At 46.9% G+C, this 27,109-nt stretch overlaps 2 protein-coding genes across 2 annotated transcripts in view; both read right to left on the bottom strand.

Annotated features, from left to right (window-relative positions):
• LOC106596553 (sodium/glucose cotransporter 5) overlaps positions 1–9,642 on the bottom strand; it is a 124,039-nt gene extending 114,397 nt beyond the window's left edge. Inside the window, 5 exon segments of the mRNA XM_045712524.1 lie at positions 901–1,005; positions 2,877–2,936; positions 7,672–7,776; positions 7,943–8,014; positions 9,531–9,642. Coding sequence (XP_045568480.1) covers positions 901–1,005; positions 2,877–2,936; positions 7,672–7,776; positions 7,943–8,014; positions 9,531–9,641 — 453 coding nt within the window. The 5' untranslated portion in view covers position 9,642.
• Positions 9,643–17,506: 7,864 nt separating this feature from the next.
• LOC106593686 (guanine nucleotide-binding protein G(I)/G(S)/G(O) subunit gamma-13) overlaps positions 17,507–27,109 on the bottom strand; it is a 75,724-nt gene continuing 66,121 nt past the window's right edge. Inside the window, exons 2-3 of the mRNA XM_045712515.1 lie at positions 20,987–21,084; positions 17,507–18,147 (exon numbers count right to left, since the gene is read on the bottom strand). Of these exons, the coding sequence (XP_045568471.1) occupies positions 18,042–18,147; positions 20,987–21,084 (204 nt within the window). The 3' untranslated portion in view covers positions 17,507–18,041. The remainder of the gene's footprint in view (positions 18,148–20,986; positions 21,085–27,109) is intronic.

Here is a 27,109-nt window from a genome sequence, read left to right as displayed (position 1 = left end):
AGAGACAGACAGCATCAGAGAGAAAGTGAGACAGCATCAGAGAGACAGACAGCATCAGAGAGAGAGAGAGACAGACAGCATCAGAGAGAGAGAGAGAGACAGACAGCATCAGAGAGAGACAGACAGCATTAGAGAGAGAGACAGACAGCATCAGAGAGAGACAGACAGCATCAGAGAGAGAGAGAGCATCAGAGAGAGAGACAGACAGCATCAGAGAGAGAGAGACAGCATCAGAGAGAGACAGACAGCATCAGAGAGAGAGACAGCATCAGAGAGAGACAGACAGCATCAGAGAGAGAGAGTGAGACAGACAGCATCAGAGTGAGAGAGACAGACAGCATCAGAGAGAGAGAGACAGACAGCATCAGAGAGAGAGAGACAGCATCAGAGAGAGAGACAGCATCAGAGAGAGAGAGAGACAGACAGCATCAGAGAGAGAGAGAGAGAGAGACAGACAGCATCAGAGAGAGAGACAGCATCAGAGAGAGAGACAGCATCAGAGAGAGACAGACAGCATCAGAGAGAGAGTGAGAGAGACAGACAGCATCAGAGAGAGAGAGAGCATCAGAGAGAGAGACAGACAGCATCAGAGAGAGAGTGAGACAGACAGCATCAGAGAGAGAGAGACAGACAGCATCAGAGAGAGAGAGACAGACAGCATCAGAGAGAGAGAGAGACAGACAGCATCAGAGAGAGAGAGAGAGACACAGCATCAGAGAGAGAGAGAGACAGACAGCATCAGAGAGAGAGAGACAGACAGCATCAGAGAGAGAGAGACAGACAGCATCAGAGAGAGAGACAGACAGTATATCGTACTGATATCTTGGTGAAGACAGACAGCATCAGAGAGAGAGACCGACAGACAGCATCAGAGAGAGAGAGACAGACAGTATATCCTACTGATATCTTGGTGAAGACAGACAGCATCAGAGAGAGAACAGACAGGTACGTTCTAATCCTCTCTCCTCCGAACCGACGACCCAGGTACTCCGGCATGGTGACGATCTGGAATAAAAACACAATCTGGTTAGGAGATCTGGAACAAACACACAGTCTGTTTATGAGATCTGGAATAAACACACAGTCTGTTTAGGAGATCTGGAACAAACACACAGTCTGTTTAGGAGATCTGGAACAAACACACAGTCTGTTTATGAGTTACGATCTGGAACAAACACACAGTCTGTTTAGGAGATCTGGAACAAACACACAGTCTGCTTAGGAGATCTGGAATAAAAACACAGTCTGTTTATGAGATCTGGAATAAACACACAGTCTGTTTAGGAGATCTGGAACAAATACACAGTCTGTTTAGGAGATCTGGAACAAACACACAGTCTGTTTAGGAGATCTGGAACAAACACACAGTCTGTTTAGGAGATCTGGAACAAACACACAGTCTGGTTAGGAGATCTAGAACAAACACACAGTCTGGTTAGGAGATCTGGAACAAACACACAGTCTGTTTAGGAGATCTGGAACAAACACACAGGCTGTTTAGGAGATCTGGAACAAACACACAGTCTGTTTAGGAGATCTGGAACAAACACACAGTCTGTTTATGAGATCTGGAACAAACACACAGTCTGGTTAGGAGATCTGGAACAAACACACAGTCTGTTTAGGAGATCTGGAACAAACACACAGTCTGTTTATGAGATCTGGAACAAACACACAGTCTGGTTAGGAGATCTGGAACAAACACACAGTCTGTTTATGAGATCTGGAATAAACACACAGTCTGTTTAGGAGATCTGGAACAAACACACAGTCTGTTTAGGAGATCTGGAACAAACACACAGTCTGTTTATAAGTTACGATCTGGAACAAACACACAGTCTGTTTAGGAGATCTGGAACAAACACACAGTCTGTTTATGAGATCTGGAACAAACACACAGTCTGGTTAGGAGATCTGGAACAAACACACAGTCTGTTTATGAGATCTGGAATAAACACACAGTCTGTTTAGGAGATCTGGAACAAACACACAGTCTGTTTAGGAGATCTGGAACAAACACATAGTCTGTTTAGGAGATCTGGAACAAACACACAGTCTGTTTAGGAGATCTGGAACAAACACACAGTCTGTTTATGAGATCTGGAATAAACACACAGTCTGTTTATGAGATCTGGAACAAACACACAGTCTGTTTAGGAGATCTGGAACAAACACACAGTCTGTTTATGAGATCTGGAATAAACACACAGTCTGTTTATGAGATCTGGAACAAACACACAGTCTGTTTAGGAGATCTGGAACAAACACACAGTCTGTTTAGGAGATCTGGAACAAACACACAGTCTGTTTAGGAGATCTGGAACAAACACAGAGGCTGTTTATGAGATCTGGAACAAACACACAGTCTGTTTATGAGATCTGGAACAAACACACAGTCTGTTTATGAGATCTGGAATAAACACACAGTCTGTTTATGAGATCTGGAACAAACACACAGTCTGTTTAGGAGATCTGGAACAAACACACAGTCTGGTTAGGAGATCTGGAACAAACACACAGTCTGTTTAGGAGATCTGGAACAAACACACAGGCTGTTTATGAGATCTGGAATAAACACACAGTCTGTTAATGAGATCTAAACAGTGCCGAACTGGAATAAACACACAGTCTAACGCCCAACAGAGGAATGTCCAGGGAGGAGCTCAGATATTCTACAACCTGCTGCAACATGCAGGACAGGGCGCAGGTAAACACTCTGACTGGGGGTGTGTGTGTGTGTGTGTGTGTGTGTGTGTGTGTGTGTGTGTGTGTGTGTGTGTGTGTGTGTGTGTGTGTGTGTGTGTGTGTGTGTGTGTGTGTGTGTGTGTGTGTGTGTGTGTGTGTGTGTGTGTGTGTGTGTGTGTGTGTAAACTCACCCCTGAAGACACATAGACAGGTACAAATACCCAAGCCAATGCCAGCAACACATAGGTGGCCTGGGGGAGAGAAAGAGAGGAGAGAGAGACACAGAGAGAGAGAGAGAGAGAGAGGAGGGGGGAGAGAGAGAGAGAGAGAGACAGAGGGAGGGGGAGAGAGAGACTGTGAGAGTATTGTACAATAACCAGCTGGTTCTACTGCCCCCTGCTGTCTGTTTCACGAATCCACCGTATCTGAAGGTAGAGACAACAAGTCAAGGGATCTGAATCCACTGTGATACACAGACCTGAAGGTAGAGACAACAAGTCAGGGGATCTGAATCCACTGTATCTGCCTTTCCACTGTGAAGACAGGTTCTACTGCCCCCTGCTGTCTGTTGATGGTACTACTACTAGACACAGCGGCAGAATAAATTCAACTAGACATTTGTTTTCATCTTAAAACCAGAGAGCGACCGCTGTCCAGTGAAGTCCACACAAAGCGTATTGCATGTAACCTAACAGTTAGGTGACCTACAGCACAGTCAAAGCAAGTTAAATGTTTCAGACGTTTTAGGGACCAGAAAACGACTATTGCTTTAAAACGACACAGAGAGTTCAGCACCTACAGTTATGATCTGTATTTAATTTTGACCTTTTTTTAAAACCATAAACTTGGATTAGCACAGTTAGCACAGCTAGCACAGCTAGCACAGCTAACACAGCTAACACAGTTAGCACAGCTAGCACAGCTAACACTGCTAGCACAGCTAACACAGCTAACACAGCTAGCACAGCTAACACAGCTAGCACAGCTAGCACAGCTAACACAGCTAGCACAGTTAGCACAGCTAACACAGCTAGCACAGCTAGCACAGTTAGCACAGCTAGCACAGCTAACACAGCTAGCACAGCTAGCACAGCTAACACAGTTAGCACAGCTAGCACAGCTAACACAGCTATCACAGCTAGCACGGCTATCACAGCTAACACGACGGGTCGTTGGAACACTGTATTTCTGATCAATTTGATGTTATTTTAAATGGAAAAAAAGTGTTTTTCTTTCAAAAACAAAGATATTTTGTCAGTGACCCTGAACTTTTGAACAGTAAATTACTCAGTAACTCAGGTCTGTCTGTCTGTCTGTCTGTCTGTCTGTCTGTCTGTCTGTCTGTCTGTCTGTCTGTCTGTCTGTCTGTCTGTCTGTCTGTCTGTCTGTCTGTCTGTCTGTCTGTCCTATGTTGGTCTGTCTGTCTGTCTGTCTGTCTGTCTGTCTGTCTGTCTGTCTGTCTGTCTGTCTGTCTGTCTGTCTGTCTGTCTGTATAGTAACACCTCCTAACCCTAACCTGTCTGTCTGTCTGTCTGTCTGTCTGTCTGTCTGTCTGTCTGTCTGTCTGTCTGTCTGTCTGTCTGTCTGTCTGCGTGCTGCTGGTCCTATGTTGCTCTGTCTGTCTGCATGCTGCTGGTCCTATGTTGCTCTGTCTGTCTGTCTGCATGCTGCTGGTCCTATGTTGCTCTGTCTGTCTGTCTGTCTGCATGCTGCTTGTCCTATGTTGCTCTGTCTGTCTGCGTGCTGCTGGTCCTATGTTGCTCTGTCTGTCTGCGTGCTGCTGGTCCTATGTTGCTCTGTCTGTCTGCATGCTGCTTGTCCTATGTTGCTCTGTCTGTCTGTCTGCATGCTGCTGGTCCTATGTTGCTCTGTCTGTCTGCATGCTGCTGGTCCTATGTTGCTCTGTCTGTCTGCATGCTGCTGGTCCTATGTTGCTCTGTCTATCTGCATGCTGCTAGTCCTATGTTGCTGTCTGTCTGCATGCTGCTTGTCCTATGTTGCTCTGTCTGTCTGTCTGCTGCTGGTCCTATGTTGCTCTGTCTGTCTGTCTGTCTGTCTGTCTGTCTGTCTGTCTGTCTGTCTGTCTGCCTGCTGGTCCTATGTTGCTCTGTCTGTCTGCGTGCTGCTGGTCCTATGTTGCTCTGTCTGTCTGCATGCTGCTGGTCCTATGTTGCTCTGTCTGTCTGCATGCTGCTGGTCCTATATTGCTGTCTGTCTGCATGCTGCTTGTCCTATGTTGCTCTGTCTGTCTGTCTGCTGCTGGTCCTATGTTGCTCTGTCTGTCTGTCTGTCTGTCTGTCTGTCTGTCTGTCTGTCTGTCTGTCTGTCTGTCTGTCTGTCTGTCTGCTGGTCCTATGTTGCTCTGTCTGTCTGAGTGCTGCTGGTCCTATGTTGCTCTGTCTGTCTGTCTGTCTGCATGCTGCTGGTCCTATGTTGCTCTGTCTGTCTGCATGCTGCTGGCTCTATGTTGCTCTGTCTGTCTGCGTGCTGCTGGTCCTATGTTGCTCTGTCTGTCTGTCTGTCTGCATGTCCTATGTTGCTCTGTCTGTCTGTCTGTCTGCTGGTCCTATGTTGCTCTGTCTGTCTGTCTGCATGCTGCTGGTCCTATGTTGCTCTGTCTGTCTGCGTGCTACTGGTCCTATGTTGCTCTGTCTGTCTGTCTGTCTGTCTGCATGTCCCATGTTGCTCTGTCTGTCTGCATGCTACTGGTCCTATGTTGCTCTGTCTGTCTGCTTGCTGCTGGTCCTATGTTGCTCTGTCTGTCTGCATCTGCTGGTCCTATGTTGCTCTGTCTGTCTGTCTGTCTGTCTGTCTGTCTGTCTGTCTGTCTGTCTGTCTGTCTGTCTGTCTGTCTGTCTGTCTGTCTGTCAGCATGCTGCTGGTCCTATGTTGCTCTGTCTGTCTGCATGCTGCTGGTCCTATGTTGCTCTGTCTGTCTGCATGCTGCTGGTCCTATGTTGCTCTGTCTGTCTGTCTGTCTGCGTGCTGCTGGTCCTATGTTGCTCTGTCTGTCTGCATGCTGCTGGTCCTATGTTGCTCTGTCTGTCTGCATGCTGCTGGTCCTATGTTGCTCTGTCTGTCTGCATGCTGCTGGTCCTATGTTGCTCTGTCTGTCTGCATGCTGCTGGTCCTATGTTGCTGTCTGTCTGCATGCTGCTTGTCCTATGTTGCTCTGTCTGTCTGTCTGCTGCTGGTCCTATGTTGCTCTGTCTGTCTGTCTGTCTGTCTGTCTGTCTGTCTGTCTGTCTGTCTGTCTGTCTGTCTGTCTGTCTGTCTGCTGGTCCTATGTTGCTCTGTCTGTCTGAGTGCTGCTGGTCCTATGTTGCTCTGTCTGTCTGTCTGTCCGCATGCTGCTGGTCCTATGTTGCTCTGTCTGTCTGCATGCTGCTGGTCCTATGTTGCTCTGTCTGTCTGTGTGCTGCTGGTCCTATGTTGCTCTGTCTGTCTGTCTGTCTGTCTGCATGTCCTATGTTGCTCTTGCTGTCTGTCTGTCTGTCTGCTGGTCCTATGTTGCTCTGTCTGTCTGTCTGCATGCTGCTGGTCCTATGTTGCTCTGTCTGTCTGCGTGCTGCTGGTCCTATGTTGCTCTGTCTGTCTGTCTGTCTGTCTGCATGTCCCATGTTGCTCTGTCTGTCTGCATGCTACTGGTCCTATGTTTCTCTGTCTGTCTGCTTGCTGCTGGTCCTATGTTGCTCTGTCTGTCTGCATGCTGCTGGTCCTATGTTGCTCTGTCTGTCTGTCTGTCTGTCTGTCTGTCTGTCTGTCTGTCTGTCTGTCTGTCTGTCTGTCTGTCTGTCTGTCTGTCTCTGTCTGTCTGTCAGCATGCTGCTGGTCCTATGTTGCTCTGTCTGTCTGCATGCTGCTGGTCCTATGTTGCTCTGTCTGTCTGCATGCTGCTGGTCCTATGTTGCTCTGTCTGTCTGTCTGTCTGCGTGCTGCTGGTCCTATGTTGCTCTGTCTGTCTGCATGCTGCTGGTCCTATGTTGCTCTGTCTGTCTGCATGCTGCTGGTCCTATGTTGCTCTGTCTGTCTGCATGCTGCTGGTCCTATGTTGCTCTGTCTGTCTGCATGCTGCTGGTCCTATGTTGCTCTGTCTGTCTGTCTGTCTGTCTGTCTGCATGCTGCTGGTCCTATGTTGCTCTGTCTGTCTGCGTGCTACGTGTTTAGCTAGCCAGCCACCGGAGGACAACAACACAAGGAGATGCAACGATTCAAGTTGTTTCTGTCAATGACGTCTCTCTCTAGATGTGATGTGATTGGAGAGAAGCCTTCCCTCGGCACCTTGTTTTGGTGTGCCAGGACCAATCACGACGTCTCTCTCTAGATGTGATGTGATTGGAGAGAAGCCTTCCCTCGGCACCTTGTTTTGGCGTGCCAGGACCAATCACGACGTCTCTCTCTAGATGTGATGTGATTGGAGAGAAGCCTTCCCTCGGCACCTTGTTTTGGTGTGCCAGGACCAATCACGACGTCTCTCTCTAGATGTGATGTGATTGGAGAGAAGCCTTCCCTCGGCACCTTGTTTTGGTGTGCCAGGACCAATCAGTTTAGGTCAACGCCGATTTTTTTTATAAATGTTTTTTTTTTTTATCAAGGGAAGCCAAATGCTCACTGGCTTCCTTTGCCTTCAACGCTACGGGCAGCAACAATGTTATACTCTTTATGACCGGACAGCATCAGACAGGACTGAGACAGACTGTTTCACTGACCAGACAACATCAGACAGGACTGAGACAGACTGTTTCACTGACCAGACAGCATCAGACAGGACTGAGACAGACTGTTTCACTGACCAGACAGCATCAGACAGGACTGAGACAGACTGTTTCACTGACCAGACAGCATCAGACAGGACTGAGACAGACTGTTTCACTGACCAGTGTGTGTAACTGTGTGTGTGTGTGTAACTGTGTGTGTGTGTGTGTGTGTGTGTGTGTGTGTGTGTGTGTGTGTGTGTGTGTGTGTGTGTGTGTGTGTGTGCCTTACGTTCCACTCGAAGCCAGCTACAGCGATTCCTCCGGCGGCACCAGTTCCAGCCAGACCGATGAACAGACCAGAGCCCTCGCTGCTGGCAAACAGAGACGCTCCGATCTACACACACACACACACACACACACACACACACACACACACACACACACACACACACACACACACACACACACACACCTGGTAAACAAAGAGGCTCCGATCAACAGGAAATGCAGGACTGTTTGAGATTAACGGACGACGTAACGGACGCTGAGATCAGACTCACCGGCCACCAGGCCATGTCCCTCCCAGCCAGGAAGTATCCACTCAGAGTATTCCTGCTGACCCTGCAGGACGACTGGAACACACACCAGGGGTCCGTAGTTACACACACCAGGGGTCCATAGTTACACACACCAGGGGTCCGTAGTTACAGACAGTTACACACACCAGGGGTCCATAGTTACACACACCAGGGGTCCATAGTTACACACACCAGGGGTCCATAGTTACACACACCAGGGGTCCATAGTTACACACACCAGGGGTCCACAGTTACACACACCAGGGGTCCGTAGTTACACACACCAGGGGTCCATAGTTACACACACCAGGGGTCCATAGTTACACACAGTTACACACACCAGGGGTCCACAGTTACACACAGTTACACACACCAGGGGTCCATAGTTACACACAGTTACACACACCAGGGGTCCATAGTTACACACAGTTACACACACCAGGGGTCCATAGTTACACACACCAGGGGTCCATAGTTACACACACCAGGGGTCCATAGTTACACACACCAGGGGTGCATAGTTACACAGAGTTACACACACCAGGGGTCCATAGTTACACAGAGTTACACACACCAGGGGTCCATAGTTACACACACCAGGGGTCCATAGTTACACACACCAGGGGTCCATAGTTACACACACCAGGGGTCCACAGTTACACACACCAGGGGTCCGTAGTTACACACAGTTACACACACCAGGGGTCCATAGTTACACACACCAGGGGTCCATAGTTACACACAGTTACACACACCAGGGGTCCATAGTTACACACACCAGGGGTCCATAGTTACACACACCAGGGGTCCGTAGTTACACACACCAGGGGTCCGTAGTTACACACAGTTACACACACCAGGGGTCCATAGTTACACACAGTTACACACACCAGGGGTCCATAGTTACACACACCAGGGGTCCATAGTTACACACACCAGGGGTCCATAGTTACACACACCAGGGGTCCACAGTTACACACACCAGGGATCCATAGTTACACACACCAGGGGTCCATAGTTACACACACCAGGGGTCCGTAGTTACACACAGTTACAGACACCAGGGGTCCATAGTTACACACACCAGGGGTCCATAGTTACACACAGTTAAACACACCAGGGGTCCATAGTTACACACACCAGGGGTCCATAGTTACACACACCAGGGGTCCATAGTTACACACACCAGGGGTCCATAGTTACACACACCAGGGGTCCGTAGTTACACACACCAGGGGTCCGTAGTTACACACAGTTACACACACCAGGGGTCCGTAGTTACAGAGTTACACACACCAGGGGTCCGTAGTTACACACACCAGGGGTCCGTAGTTACAGAGTTACACACACCAGGGGTCCGTAGTTACACACACCAGGAGTCCGTAGTTACACACACCAGGGGTCCGTAGTTACACAGACAGACAGACAGACAGACAGACAGACAGTCAGACAGACAGACAGACAGACAGACAGACAGACAGACAGACAGACAGACAGACAGACAGACAGACAGACAGACAGACAGACAGACAGACAGACAGACAGACAGACAGTATCAGAGAAGTCTCACCCAGATGCCGACGGCTACGTTGAGCAGGAAGTAAGCAGCGATGATGATGATGTCAGAGATACTGAAGGATTGGGACAGAGCAAAGAACTGGGTCGTGGAGTTGGACGCCATCACTGACCACTAACACACACACACACACCACACACACTAACTTACTGACCTCGGCTACACACACCTAACCCCAAACCTGACCAAATGCTTCACACACACTGTACACAAACCCTACACCTGACCACTGCTGCAGACACTATGGAGAACGAGGAGAGAGAGGGAGAGAGGAAGGAGAGAGAGAGAGGAAGGAGAGAGAGAGAGAGAGAAGGAGAGAGAGAGAGAGAGAGAGAGAGAGAGAGAGAGGAAGGAGAGAGAGAGAGAGAGAGAGAGAGAGGAAGGAGAGAGAGAGAGAGAGGAAGGAGAGAGAGACAGAGAGAGAGAGAGAGAGAGAGAGAGAGAGAGAGAGAGACAGAGATCGGGGGTCTTTGTGTCAATAGATGATTAAACCTCTCTGCTAATGTGCTCAGAGAAACCCGCTGACTCACTACCTGCTGGGAGGTAATGGAGTGTTGGAGGTCACGCATGAAGCTCGTGTCAACAGAGTGGACCAGGTCAGACACCACCAACAGGTCAGCAGAGTGGACCAGGTCAGACACCACCAGGTCAGACACCACCAACGGGTCAGCAGAGTGGACCAGGTCAGACACCACCAACAGGTCAACAGAGTGGACCAGGTCAGACACCACCAGGTCAGACACCACCAACGGGTCAGCAGAGTGGACCAGGTCAGACACCACCAACAGGTCAACAGAGTGGACCAGGTCAGACACCACCAACGGGTCAGCAGAGTGGACCAGGTCAGACACCACCAACAGGTCAGCAGAGTGGACCAGGTCAGACACCACCAACAGGTCAACAGAGTGGACCAGGTCAGACACCACCAACAGGTCAACAGAGTGGACCAGATCAGACACCACCAACGGGTCAACAGAGTGGACCAGGTCAGACACCACCAGGTCAGACACCACCAACGGGTCAGCAGAGTGGACCAGGTCAGACACCACCAACAGGTCAGCAGAGTGGACCAGGTCAGACACCACCAGGTCAGACACCACCAACGGGTCAGCAGAGTGGACCAGGTCAGACACCACCAACGGGTCAGCAGAGTGGACCAGGTCAGACACCACAAGGTCAGACACCACCAACGGGTCAGCAGAGTGGACCAGGTCAGACACCACCAACGGGTCAGCAGAGTGGACCAGGTCAGACACCACCAGGTCAGACACCACCAATGGGTCAGCAGAGTGGACCAGGTCAGACACCACCAGGTCAGCAGAGTGGACCAGGTCAGACACCACCAACAGGTCAGCAGAGTGGACCAGGTCAGACACCACCAGGTCAGACACCACCAACGGGTCAGCAGAGTGGACCAGGTCAGACACCACCAACAGGTCAACAGAGTGGACCAGGTCAGACACCACCAGGTCAGACACCACCAACGGGTCAGCAGAGTGGACCAGGTCAGACACCACCAACAGGTCAACAGAGTGGACCAGGTCAGACACCACCAACGGGTCAGCAGAGTGGACCAGGTCAGACACCACCAACAGGTCAGCAGAGTGGACCAGGTCAGACACCACCAACAGGTCAACAGAGTGGACCAGGTCAGACACCACCAACAGGTCAACAGAGTGGACCAGATCAGACACCACCAACGGGTCAACAGAGTGGACCAGGTCAGACACCACAAGGTCAGACACCACCAACGGGTCAGCAGAGTGGACCAGGTCAGACACCACCAACAGGTCAGCAGAGTGGACCAGGTCAGACACCACCAGGTCAGACACCACCAACGGGTCAGCAGAGTGGACCAGGTCAGACACCACCAGGTCAGACACCACCAACGGGTCAGCAGAGTGGACCAGGTCAGACACCACCAACGGGTCAGCAGAGTGGACCAGGTCAGACACCACCAGGTCAGACACCACCAACGGGTCAGCAGAGTGGACCAGGTCAGACACCACCAGGTCAGCAGAGTGGACCAGGTCAGACACCACCAGGTCAGCAGAGTGGACCAGGTCAGACACCACCAGGTCGGCAGAATGGACCAGGTCAGACACCACCAGGTCAGCAGAGTGGACCAGGTCAGACACCACCAGGTCGGCAGAATGGACCAGGTCAGACACCACCAGGTCAGCAGAGTGGACCAGGTCAGACACCACCAGGTCGGCAGAATGGACCAGGTCAGACACCACCAGGTCGGCAGAATGGACCAGGTCAGACACCACCAGGTCAGCAGAGTGGACCAGGTCAGACACCACCAGGTCGGCAGAATGGACCAGGTCAGACACCACCAGGTCAGCAGAGTGGACCAGGTCAGACACCACCAGGTCGGCAGAATGGACCAGGTCAGACACCACCAGGTCAGCAGAGTGGACCAGGTCAGACACCACCAGGTCGGCAGAATGGACCAGGTCAGACACCACCAGGTCAGCAGAGTGGACCAGGTCAGACACCACCAGGTCGGCAGAATGGACCAGGTCAGACACCACCAGGTCAGCAGAGTGGACCAGGTCAGACACCACCAGGTCGGCAGAATGGACCAGGTCAGACACCACCAGGTCAGCAGAGGAGCACGGTGGGTTAACTGCCTCGTTCAGGAGGCAGAACGACAGATTTGTACCTTATCACCTCGGGGATTTGTGTGTGTCTGTCTCTACGGTGTGTGTGAGATTGATGGTGATGGCAGTGTGTGTAGTGTGTGTGTGTGTGTGTGTGTGTGTGTGTGTGTGTGTGTGTGTGTGTGTGTGGTGCCATCTGTTTCTCTCGCTAAAACACACTGACCAACGCATGTTACCAAGACACACACTACACACACACACACACACACACACACACACACACACACACACACACACACACACTACACACACACACACACACACACAGGAGTAGTGAACATGCTCAACATCAATCATCCAGCCGACAGAATAAATTAATCAACTAGATAATACAGACCAGAGGAGGCTGGTGGGAGGAGGCTGGAATACAGAACAGACCAGAGGAGGCTGGTGGGAGGAGGCTGGAATACAGAACAGACCAGAGGAGGCTGGTGGGAGGAGGCTGGAATACAGAACAGACCAGAGGAGGCTGGTGGGAGGAGGCTGGAATACAGAACAGACCAGAGGAGGCTGGAATACAGAACAGACCAGAGGAGGCTGGTGGGAGGAGGCTGGAATACAGTACAGACCAGAGGAGGCTGGTGGGAGGAGGCTGGAATACAGAACAGACCAGAGGAGGCTGGAATACAGAACAGACCAGAGGAGGCTGGAATACAGAACAGACCAGAGGAGGCTGGTGTGAGGAGGCTGGAATACAGAACAGACCAGAGGAGGCTGGAATACAGAACAGACCAGAGGAGGCTGGTGGGAGGAGGCTGGAATACAGTACAGACCAGAGGAGGCTGGTGGGAGGAGGCTGGAATACAGAACAGACCAGAGGAGGCTGGTGGGAGGAGGCTGGAATACAGAACAGACCAGAGGAGGCTGGAATACAGAACAGACCAGAGGAGGCTGGTGGGAGGAGGCTGGAATACAGTACAGACCAGAGGAGGCTGGTGGGAGGAGGCTGGAATACAGAACAGACCAGAGGAGGCTGGTGGGAGGAGGCTGGAATACAGAACAGACCAGAGGAGGCTGGTGGGAGGAGGCTGGAATACAGAACAGACCAGAGGAGGCTGGTGTGAGGAGGCTGGAATACAGAACAGACCAGAGGAGGCTGGAATACAGAACAGACCAGAGGAGGCTGGTGGGAGGAGGCTGGAATACAGAACAGACCAGAGGAGGCTGGAATACAGAACAGACTAGAGGAGGCTGGTGGGAGGAGGCTGGAATACAGTACAGACCAGAGGAGGCTGGTGGGAGGAGGCTGGAATACAGAACAAACCAGAGGAGGCTGGTGGGAGGAGGCTGGAATACAGTACAGACCAGAGGAGGCTGGTGTGAGGAGGCTGGAATACAGAACAGACCAGAGGAGGCTGGAATACAGAACAGACCAGAGGAGGCTGGTGGGAGGAGGCTGGAATACAGAACAGACCAGAGGAGGCTGGTGGGAGGAGGCTGGAATACAGAACAGACCAGAGGAGGCTGGTGGGAGGAGGCTGGAATACAGAACAGACCAGAGGAGGCTGGTGGGAGGAGGCTGGAATACAGAACAGACCAGAGGAGACTGGAATCCAGAACAGACCAGAGGAGGCTGGTGTGAGGAGGCTGGAATACAGTACAGACCAGAGGAGGTCAAATCATGCTTTATAGTTCTACTGTTTATACAGGACACCTCAAGTCAAATCATTCTCAACAGTTCTACAGGACACCTCAAGTCAAATCATTCTCCATAGGTCTGTAGTTCTATACAGGACACCTCAAGTCAAATCATTCTCTACAGTTCTATATTTCTATACAGGACACCTCAAGTCAAATCATTCTCCATAGTTCTATACAGGACACCTCAAGTCTAATCATTCTCCATAGTTCTACAGTTTATAAAGGACACCTCAAGTAAAATCATTCTCTACAGTTCAACTGTTTATACAGGACACCTCAAGTCAAATCATTCTCCTTAGTTCTACTGTTTATACAGGACACCTCAAGTCAAATCATTATCCAAGACTAAGAAGCACCTGAATGTACCATAACGTTTCAAATGATTTCTGTAATAACAGCTGGACCTTAAAGCAGAACTACCCCACCATGTCTGGACCTTACAGCAGAACTACCCCACCATGTCTGGACCTTACAACAGAACTACTCCACCATGTCTGGACCTTAGAGCCGAACTACCCCACCATGTCTGGACCTTAGAGCAGAACTACCCCACCATGTCTGGACCTTAGAGCAGAACTACCCCACCATGTCTGGACCTTACAACAGAACTACCCCACCATGTCTGGACCTTAGAGCAGAACTACCCCACCATGTCTGGACCTTAAAGCAGAACTACCCCACCATGTCTGGACCTTAAAGCAGAACTACCCCACCATGTCTGGACCTTACAACAGAACTACCCCACCATGTCTGGACCTTACAACAGAACTACCCCACCATGTCTGGACCTTAGAGCAGAACTACCGAACCATGTCTGGACCTTAGAGCAGAACTACCCCACCATGTCTGGACCTTACAACAGAACTACCCCACCATGTCTGGACCTTACAACAGAACTACCCCACCATGTCTGGACCTTACAACAGAACTTCCCCACCATGTCTGGACCTTACAACAGAACTACCCCACCATGTCTGGACCTTACAACAGAACTACCCCACCATGTCTGGACCTTACAACAGAACTTCCCCACCATGTCTGGACCTTAGAGCAGAACTACCCCACCATGTCTGGACCTTAGAGCAGAACTACCCCACCACTCTGAAACCAGGTTAATGGCAGGTGGTGTGTATTAGACTCTGAAACCAGGTTAATGGAAGATGGTGTGTATTAGACTCTGAAACCAGGTAAATGGTGTGTATTAGACTCTGAAACCAGGTTAATAACAGATGGTGTGTATTAGACTCTGAAACCAGGTTAATAACAGATGGTGTGTATTAGACTCTGAAACCAGGTTAATGACAGATGGTGTGTATTAGACTCTGAAACCAGGTTAATGGTGTGTATTAGACTCTGAAACCAGGTTAATAACAGATGGTGTGTATTAGACTCTGAAACCAGGTTAAAGACAGATGGTGTGTATTAGACTCTGAAACCAGGTTAATGACAGATGGTGTGTATTAGTCTCTGAAACCAGGTTAAAGACAGATGGTGTGTATTAGACTCTGAAATCAGGTTAATAACAGATGGTGTGTATTAGACTCTGAAACCAGGTTAATGGTGTGTATTAGACTCTGAAACCAGGTTAATAACAGATGGTGTGTATTAGACTCTGAAACCAGGTTAAAGACTGATTGTGTGTATTAGTCTCTGAAACCAGGTTAATGACAGATGGTGTTTATTAGACTCTGAAACCAGGTTAATGGTGTGTATTAGACTCTGAAACCAGGTTAATAACAGATGGTGTGTATTAGACTCTGAAACCAGGTTAATGGTGTGTATTAGTCTCTGAAACCAGGTTAATGACAGATGGTGTGTATTAGACTCGGAAACCAGGTTAATGGTGTGTATTAGACTCCGAAACCAGGTTAATAACAGATGGTGTGTATTAGACTCTGAAACCAGGTTAATGGTGTGTATTAGACTCTGAAACCAGGTTAATGACAGATGGTGTGTATTAGACTCTGAAACCAGGTTAATAACAGATGGTGTGTATTAGACTCTGAAACCAGGTTAATGGTGTGTATTAGACTCTGAAACCAGGTTAATGGTGTGTATTAGACTCTGAAACCAGGTTAATGACAGATGGTGTGTATTAGACTCTGAAACCAGGTTAATAACAGATGGTGTGTATTAGACTCTGAAACCAGGTTAATAACAGGTGGTGTGTATTAGACTCTGAAACCAGGTTAATAAGAGATGGTGTGTATTAGACTCTGAAACCAGGTTAATAACAGATGGTGTGTATTAGACTCTGAAACCAGGTTAATGGTGTGTATTAGACTCTGAAACCAGGTTAATAACAGATGGTGTGTATTAGACTCTGAAACCAGGTTAATGACAGGTGGTGTGTACTAGACTCTGAAACCAGGTTAATGAAACCAGGTTAATAGTGTGTATTAGACTCTGAACACAGGTTAATGACAGATGGTGTGTATTAGACTCTGAAACCAGGTTAATAACAGATGGTGTGTATTAGACTCTGAAACCAGGTTAATGGCAGGTGGTGTGTATTAGACTCTGAAACCAGGTTAATAACAGATGGTGTGTATTAGACTTTGAAACCAGGTTAATGGTGTGTATTAGACTTTGAAACCAGGTTAATAACAGATGGTGTGTATTAGTCTCTGAAACCAGGTTAAAGACAGATGGTGTGTATTAGACTCTGAAACCAGGTTATTGACAGATGGTGTGTATTAGACTCTGAAACCAGGTTAATGGTGTGTATTAGTCTCTGAAACCAGGTTAATAACAGTATTGGTGTTAAATTACTAAAATGTCGTCTGTGTTGCAGCCGGAGGTGGATTTCTTCGGCCGAGCCGTCGCCCCAAAGGAGAAACCACAGGTGGTCTCTGCTACAGGTAACATTACATTTAACATAGCATCTCTGATTCAGGTAACATTACATTTAACGTAGAATCTCTGATTCAGGTAACAATACATTTAACGTAGAATCTCTGCTACAGGTAACATTACATTTAACGTAGAATCTCTGATTCAGGTAACATTACATTTAACGTAGAATCTCTGATTCAGGTAACATTACATTTAACGTAGAATCTCTGCTACAGGTTACAATACATTTAACGTAGAATCTCTGATTCAGGTAACATTACATTTAACGTAGAATCTCTGATTCAGGTAACATTACATTTAACGTAGAATCTCTGCTACATTTAACGTAGAATCTCTGCTACAGGTAACAATACATTTAACATAGCATCTCTGCTACAGGTTACAATACATTTAACATAGCATCTCTGATTCACCGTACACACACACACACACACACACGCACACAGTACACACACACACACCGTGCACGCACACACACTTACCGTACACACACACAGACACACACACACACACACACACACACACACACACACTGTACACACACTTACCGTACACACAAACACACGGGCGCGCACACGCACACACACACACACCGTACACACACACACCGTACACACACACACACACACACACCGTGCACACACACACCATACACACACTCACCATTCACACACACACCGTACACACACTCACCATTCACACACTCACCATTCACACACACACCGTACACACACACACATACCGTACACACACCGTACACACACACACACGTTAGAATGTTAGTATGTAAATGACCACGAGTCAATCTGTCAAACCACCTCTTTATTATGTTTGATTGACAGTGGAAACAGCCAATAAAAACATTTGTATTCTGATTGACAGTGGAAACAGCCAATAAAAACATTTGTATTCTGATTGACAGTGGAAACAGCCAATAAAAACATTTGTATTCTGATTGACAGTGGAAACAGCCAATAAAACATTTGTATTCTGATTGACAGTGGAAACAGCCAATAAAAACATTTGTATTCTGATTGACAGTGGAAACAGCCAATAAAAAGTGTGATTTTAGTTAACAACAAACTTCTGTTTCTTTTAACAAAGCTCTTAGCAAAGCTACTTTCAATGCAGGACATGCTGCTCAAAGGAAGGAAGGGGACTACTTTCAATGCAGGACATTCTGCTCACAGGAAGGAAGGGGACTACTTTCAATGCAGGACATTCTGCTCACAGGAAGGAAGGGGACTACTTTCAACTAAAACCATAGACATGGATGTACAAATAAATAGGACGGGATAACTTGGTGTGTGTGTGTGTGTGTGTGTATCCGTGTGTGCGTCCGTTAGAGGATCACACATTTGCCTTTCTCCACCCAGGGGTTGGCCCTCATCAGCTCTGGGTTCAGGAACGGGTCATCACACACACACCCCTCGATCCATTTCACCAGCCTGCCGAGAGAACACACACACACGCACACACACACACACACACACACACACACACACACACACACACACACACACACACACACACACACACACACACCCCGTTAGACCACACCCCCGTTAGACCATACCCACCCTGTTAGACCACACCCCTGTTAGACCATACCCACCCTGTTAGACCACACCCCAGTTAGACCATACCCACCCTGTTAGACCACACCCCGTTAGACCACACCCACCATGTTAGACCACACCCCCGTTAGACCATACCCACCCTGTTAGACCACACCCACCCTGTTAGACCACACCCACCCTGTTAGACCACCCCCCCGTTAGACCACACCCACCCTGTTAGACCACACCCACCCTGTTAGACCACACCCTGTTAGACCACACCCCGTTACGTTAGACCACACCCCTGTTAGACCACACCCCTCGATCCACTGGGATTCAATCCGATCTCAGGTTGAGGTTCTAGGTGTTTTTTAAAGGTTCTGATTGGGCCGACAGCGTTTACCGCGAATAGGATCTCCCCGAAGGCGGAAACATTTGCCTTTATAAACCCACGATGGGTTTGAATCCCAGACTTAGACAAGGTTGCTAGTTTGAATCCCAGACTTAGACAAGGTTGCTAGATTGAATCCCAGACTTAGACAAGGTTGCTAGATTGAATCCCGGACTTAGACAAGGTTGCTAGCTTGAATCCCGGACTTCGACAAGGTTGCTAGTTTGAATCCCAGACTTAGACAAGATTGCTAGTTTGAATCCCGGACTTAGACAAGGTTGCTAGATTGAATCCCGAACTTAGACAAGGTTGCTAGTTTGAATCCCGAACTTAGACAAGGTTGCTAGTTTGAATCCCGGGCGTAGACAAGGTTGCTAGATTGAATCCCAGACTTAGACAAGGTTGCTAGATTGAATCCCGGACTTAGACAAGGTTGCTAGTTTGAATCCCGGACTTAGACAAGGTTGCTAGTTTGAATCCCGGACTTCGACAAGGTTGCTAGTTTGAATCCCAGACTTAGACAAGATTGCTAGTTTGAATCCCGGACTTAGACAAGGTTGCTAGATTGAATCCCGAACTTAGACAAGGTTGCTAGTTTGAATCCCGAACTTAGACAAGGTTGCTAGTTTGAATCCCGCGCGTAGACAAGGTTGCTAGATTGAATCCCAGACTTAGACAAGGTTGCTAGATTGAATCCCGGTCATAGACAAGGTTGCTAGATTGAATCCCAGACTTAGACAAGGTTGCTAGATTGATTCCAGGACGTAGACAAGGTTGCTAGTTTGAATCCCGGACTTAGACAAGGTTGCTAGATTGAATCCCAGACTTAGACAGGGTTGCTAGATTGAATCACAGGCGTAGACAAGGATGCTAGATTGAATCCTAGATGAGACTTTTGTTTTTACAACCTGACCCAACAATCCAAACTATTCACTATTCACTATTGTTTCTGCCTGAACAGCTTTAAATATGTCAACCAAAGTGCAACAGCCTAGTGGTTAGAGCACTGGGCCGGTCAACGAAAGGTCGCTGGTTTGAATACCGGAGCGGAACAAGCTGAACAACCTGTTGATGTGACCTTGAGCAAGGCATTTAAACCCATAATGATTTCCAGGGAGGGACATACTACTATGGCTGACCCTGTACAACAACACCTGTCATACTACTATGGCTGACCCTGTACAACAACACCTATCATACTACTATGGCTGACCCTGTAAAACAACACCTATCATACTACTATGGCTGACCCTGTACAACAACACCTATCATACTACTATGGCTGACCCTGTACAACAACACCTATCATACCACTATGGCTGACCCTGTACAACAACACCTATCATACCACTATGGCTGACCCTGTAAAACAACACCTATCATACTACTATGACAGACCCTGTACAACAACACCTATCATACTACTATGGCTGACCCTGTACAACAACACCTATCATACTACTATGGCTGACCCTGTACAACAACACCTATCATACTACTATGGCTGACCCTGTACAACAACACCTATCATACTACTATGGCTGACCCTGTACAACAACACCTATCATACTACTATGGCTGACCCTGTAAAACAACACCTATCATACTACTATGGCTGATCCTGTACAACAACACCTATCATACTACTATGGCTGACCCTGTACAACAACACCTATCATACTACTGGGGACAGAGACCAGAAGGACACTGGGACAGAGACCAGAAGGACACTGGGGACAGAGACCAGAAGGAACACTGGGGGTAGAGACCAGAAGGAACACTGGGGGTAGAGACCAGAAGGAACACTGGGGGTAGAGACCAGAAGGACACTGGGGGTAGAGACCAGAAGGACACTGGGGACAGAGACAAGAAGGACACTGGGGACAGAGACCAGAAGGACACTGGGGGTAGAGACCAGAAGGACACTGGGGGTAGTGACCAGAAGGAGACTGGGGGTAGGGACCAGAAGGACACTGGGGGTAGAGACCAGAAGGACACTGGGGGTAGAGAACAGAAGGACACTGGGGGTAGAGACCAGAAGGACACTGGGGGTAGGGACCAGAAGGACACTGGGACAGAGACCAGAAGGACACTGGGACAGAGACCAGAAGGACACTGGGACAGAGACCAGAAGGACACTGGGGACAGAGACCAAAAGGACACTGGGAACAGAGACCAGAAGGACACTGGGACAGAGACCAGAAGGACACTGGGGACAGAGACCAGAAGGACACTGGGGACAGAGACCAGAAGGACACTGGGGACAGAGACCAGAAGGACACTGGGGACAGAGACCAGAAGGACACTGGGGACAGAGACCAGAAGGACACTACCTACTCAGTAACAGTGATGGAGGATTTCTCTCGGTTGATGGCCAGCTGGTACTGAAGACTCTCCACCTCTCTCTTCATCTGGGGAAGGTCCAGGTCCTCCATCTGCTCACATTACATAATACACACGTTACATAATACACACATTACATAATACACACATGACATAATACACACATTACTTTATACACACATTACATAATACACACAACATAATACACACGTTACATAATACACACATTACATAATACACACATGACATAATACACACATTACTTTATACACACATTACATAATACACACAACATAATACACACGTTACATAATACACACATTACATAATACACACATTACATTATACACACATTACATTATATACACATTACATTATACACACGTTACATAATACACACATTATTGTGACATGTCACATACCATACAATCACTACACATATCTATACAGTCTACACTCTGCTACCAGACATATCTATACAGTCTACACTCTGCTACCAGTCTACACTCTGCTACCAGACATATCTATACAGACTACACACTGCTACCAGACATATCTATACAGTCTACACTCTGCTACCAGTCTACACTCTGCTACCAGACATATCTATACAGACTACACTCTGCTACCAGTCATATCTATACAGTCTCCACTCTGCTACCAGACATATCTATACAGTCTACACTCTTTTACCAGTCTACACTCTGTTACCAGACATATCTATACAGGCTACACTCTGCTACCAGACTACACTCTGCTACCAGACATATCTATACAGTCTACACTCTGCTACCAGTCTACACTCTGCTACCAGACATATCTATACAGTCAACACTCTGCTACCAGACATATCTATACAGTCTACACTCTGCTACCAGACATATCTATACAGACTACACTCTGCTACCAGTCTACACTCTGCTACCAGACATATCTATACAGACTACACACTGCTACCAGTCTACATGCTGCTACCAGACATATCTATACAGTCTACACTCTGCTACCAGTCTACACTCTGCTACAAGTCATATCTATACAGTCTACACTCTGCTACCAGTCTACACTCTGCTACCAGTCATATCTATACAGTCTACACTCTGCAACCAGACATATCTATACAGTCTACACTCTGCTACCAGACATATCTATACAGTCTACACTCTGCTACCAGACATATCTATACAGACTACACTCTGCTACCAGTCTACATTCTGCTACCAGACATATCTATACAGAATACACACTGCTACCAGTCTACACGCTGCTACCAGACATATCTATACAGTCTACACTCTGCTACCAGTCTACACTCTGCTACCAGACATATCTATACAGTCTACACTCTGCTACCAGTCTACACTCTGCTACCAGACATATCTATACAGACTACAATCTGCTACCAGACATATCTATACTGTCTACACTCTGCAACCAGACATATCTATACAGACTACACTCTGCTACCAGTCTACACTCTGCTACCAGACATATCTATACAGACTACACTCTGCTACCAGACATATCTATACAGACTACACTCTGCTACCAGACATATCTATACAGTCTACACTCTGCTACCAGTCTACACTCTGCTACCAGACATATCTATACAGTCTACACTCTGCTACCAGTCTACACTTTGCTACCAGACTTATCTATACAGACTACACTCTGCTACCAGTCATATCTATACAGTCTACACTCTGCTACCAGTCTACACTCTGCTACCAGACATATCTATACAGTCTACACTCTACTAAAAGACATATCTATACAGACTACACTCTGCTACCAGTCATATCTATACAGTCTACACTCTGCTACCAGACATATCTATACAGTCTACACTCTGCTACCGGACATATCTATACAGTCTACACTCTGCTACCAGACATATATATACAGACTACACTCTGCTACCAGACATATATATACAGACTACACTCTGCTACCTGACATATCTATACAGACTACACTCTGCTACCAGACATATCTATACAGTCTACACTCTGCTACCAGACATATCTATACAGTCTACACTCTGCTACCAGACATATCTATACAGAATACACTCTGCTACCAGACATATCTATACAGTCTACACTCTGCTACCAGACATATCTATACAGTCTACACTCTGCTACCAGACATATCTATACATTCTACACTCTGCTACCAGTCATATCTATACAGTCTACAGTCTGCTACCAGACATATCTATACAGTCTACACTCTTCTACCAGACATATCTAGACAGTCTACACTCTGCTACCAGACATATCTATACAGTCTACACTCTGCTACCAGACATATCTATACAGTCTACACTCTGCTACCAGACAAATCTATACATTCTACACTCTGCTACCAGTCATATCTATACAGTCTACAGTCTGCTACCAGACATATCTATACAGTCTACACTCTTCTACCAGACATATCTAGACAGTCTACACTCTGCTACCAGACATATCTATACAGTCTACACTCTGCTACCAGACATATATATACAGACTACACTCTGCTACCTGACATATCTTTACAGACTACACTCTGCTACCAGACATATCTCTACAGTCTACACTCTGCTACCAGACATATCTATACAGGTTACACTCTGCTACCAGACATATCTATACAGTCTACACTCTGCTACCAGACATATCTATACAGTCTACACTCTGCTACCAGACAACACTCTGCTACCATACATATCTATACAGTCTACACTCTGCTACCAGACATATCTATACAGTCTACACTCTGCTACCAGACATATCTATACAGGCTACACTCTGCTAACAGACATATCTATACAGTCTACACTCTGCTACCAGACATATCTATACAGTCTACACTCTGCTACCAGACATATCTATAAAGTCTACACTCTGCTACCAGACATATATATACAGACTACACTCTGCTACCTGACATATCTATCCAGACTACACTCTGCTACCAGACATATCTATACAGTCTACACTCTGCTACCAGACATATCTATACAGTCTACACTCTGCTACCAGACATATCTATACAGTCTACACTCTGCTACCAGACATATCTATACAGTCTACACTCTGCTACCAGACATATCTATACAATCTACACTCTGTTACCAGTCTACACTCTGCTACCAGTCATATCTATACAGTCTACACTCTCCTACCAGACATATCTATACAGTCTACACTCTGCTACCAGTCATATCTATACAGTCTACACTCTGCTACCAGACATATCTCTACAGTCTACACTCTGCTACCAGACATATCTCTACAGTCTACACTCTGCTACCAGACATATCTATACAGGCTACACTCTGCTACCAGACATATCTATACAGTCTACACTCTGCTACCAGACATATCTATACAGTCTACACTCTGCTACCAGTCTACACTCTGCTACCAGACATATCTATACAGTCTACACTCTGCTACCAGACATATCTATACAGTCTACACTCTGCTACCAGACATATCTATACAGTCTACACTCTGCTACCAGACATATCTATACATTCTACACTCTGCTACCAGTCATATCTATACAGTCTACAGTCTGCTACCAGACATATCTATACAGTCTATACTCTTCTACCAGACATATCTAGACAGTCTACACTCTGCTACCAGATATATCTATACAGTCTACACTCTGCTACCAGACATATCTATACAGTCTACACTCTGCTACCAGACAAATCTATACATTCTACACTCTGCTACCAGTCATATCTATACAGTCTACAGTCTGCTACCAGACATATCTATACAGTCTACACTCTTCTACCAGACATATCTAGACAGTCTACACTCTGCTACCAGACATATCTATACAGTCTACACTCTGCTACCAGACATATATATACAGACTACACTCTGCTACCAGACATATCTCTACAGTCTACACTCTGCTACCAGACATATCTATACAGGTTACACTCTGCTACCAGACATATCTATACAGTCTACACTCTGCTACCAGACATGTCTATACAGTCTACACTCTGCTACCAGACAACACTCTGCTACCAGACATATCTATACAGTCTACACTCTGCTACCAGACATATCTATACAGTCTACACTCTGCTACCAGACATATCTATACAATCTACACTCTGTTACCAGTCTACACTCTGCTACCAGTCATATCTATACAGTCTACACTCTGCTACCAGACATATCTATACAGTCTACACTCTGCTACCAGACATATCTATAAAGTCTACACTCTGCTACCAGACATATATATACAGACTACACTCTGCTACCTGACATATCTATCCAGACTACACTCTGCTACCAGACATATCTATACAGTCTACACTCTGCTACCAGACATATCTATACAGTCTACACTCTGCTACCAGACATATCTATACAGTCTACACTCTGCTACCAGACATATCTATACAGTCTACACTCTGCTACCAGACATATCTATACAATCTACACTCTGTTACCAGTCTACACTCTGCTACCAGTCATATCTATACAGTCTACACTCTCCTACCAGACATATCTATACAGTCTACACTCTGCTACCAGACATATCTATACAGACTTCACTCTGCTACCAGACATATCTATACACACTACACTCTGCTACCAGTCATATCTATACAGTCTACACTCTGCTACCAGACATATCTCTACAGTCTACACTCTGCTACCAGACATATCTATACAGGCTACACTCTGCTACCAGACATATCTATACAGTCTACACTCTGCTACCAGACATATCTATACAGTCTACACTCTGCTACCAGTCTACACTCTGCTACCAGACATATCTATACAGACTACACTCTGCTACCAGTCATATCTATACAGTCTACACTCTGCTACCAGACATATCTATACAGTCTACACTCTTCTACCAGACATATCTAGATAGTCTACACTCTGCTACCAGACATATATATACAGACTACACTCTGTTACCAGTCTACACTCTGCTACCAGTCATATCTATACAGTCTACACTCTGCTACCAGACATATCTATACAGTCTACACTCTGCTACCAGACATATCTATAAAGTCTACACTCTGCTACCGGACATATATATACAGACTACACTCTGCTACCTGAAATATCTATCCAGATTACACTCTGCTACCAGACATATCTATACAGTCTACACACTGCTACGAGACATATCTATACAGTCTACACTCTGTTACCAGTCTACACTCTGCTACCAGTCATATCTATACAGTCTACACTCTCCTTCCAGACATATCTATACAGTCTACACTCTGTTACCAGACATATCTATACAGACTTCACTCTGCTACCAGACATATCTATACACACTACACTCTGCTACCAGTCATATCTATACAGTCTACACTCTGCTACCAGACATATCTATACAGTCTACACTCTGCTACCAGACAAAACTCTGCTACCAGACATATCTATACAGTCTACACTCTGCTACCAGACATATCTATACAGTCTACTCTCTGCTACCAGACATATCTATACAATCTACACTCTGTTACCAGTCTACACTCTGCTACCAGTCATATCTATACAGTCTACACTCTGCTACCAGACATATCTATACAGTCTACACTCTGCTACCAGACATATCTATAAAGTCTACACTCTGCTACCAGACATATATATACAGACTACACTCTGCTACCTGACATATCTATCCAGACTACACTCTGCTACCAGACATATCTATACAGTCTACACTCTGCTACCAGACATATCTATACAGTCTACACTCTGCTACCAGACATATCTATACAGTCTACACTCTGCTACCAGACATATCTATACAGTCTACACTCTGCTACCAGACATATCTATACAATCTACACTCTGTTACCAGTCTACACTCTGCTACCAGTCATATCTATACAGTCTACACTCTCCTACCAGACATATCTATACAGTCTACACTCTGCTACCAGACATATCTATACAGACTTCACTCTGCTACCAGACATATCTATACACACTACACTCTGCTACCAGTCATAACTATACAGTCTACACTCTGCTACCAGACATATCTCTACAGTCTACACTCTGCTACCAGACATATCTATACAGGCTACACTCTGCTACCAGACATATC

The sequence above is a fragment of the Salmo salar genome, chromosome ssa02 (assembly GCF_905237065.1).
Source record: "Salmo salar chromosome ssa02, Ssal_v3.1, whole genome shotgun sequence".
In the NCBI taxonomy this organism is placed as follows: Eukaryota; Metazoa; Chordata; class Actinopteri; order Salmoniformes; family Salmonidae; genus Salmo; species Salmo salar.
Note: the sequence above shows the minus strand (reverse complement) of the source record. Positions and strands in the feature narration are given on the sequence as shown.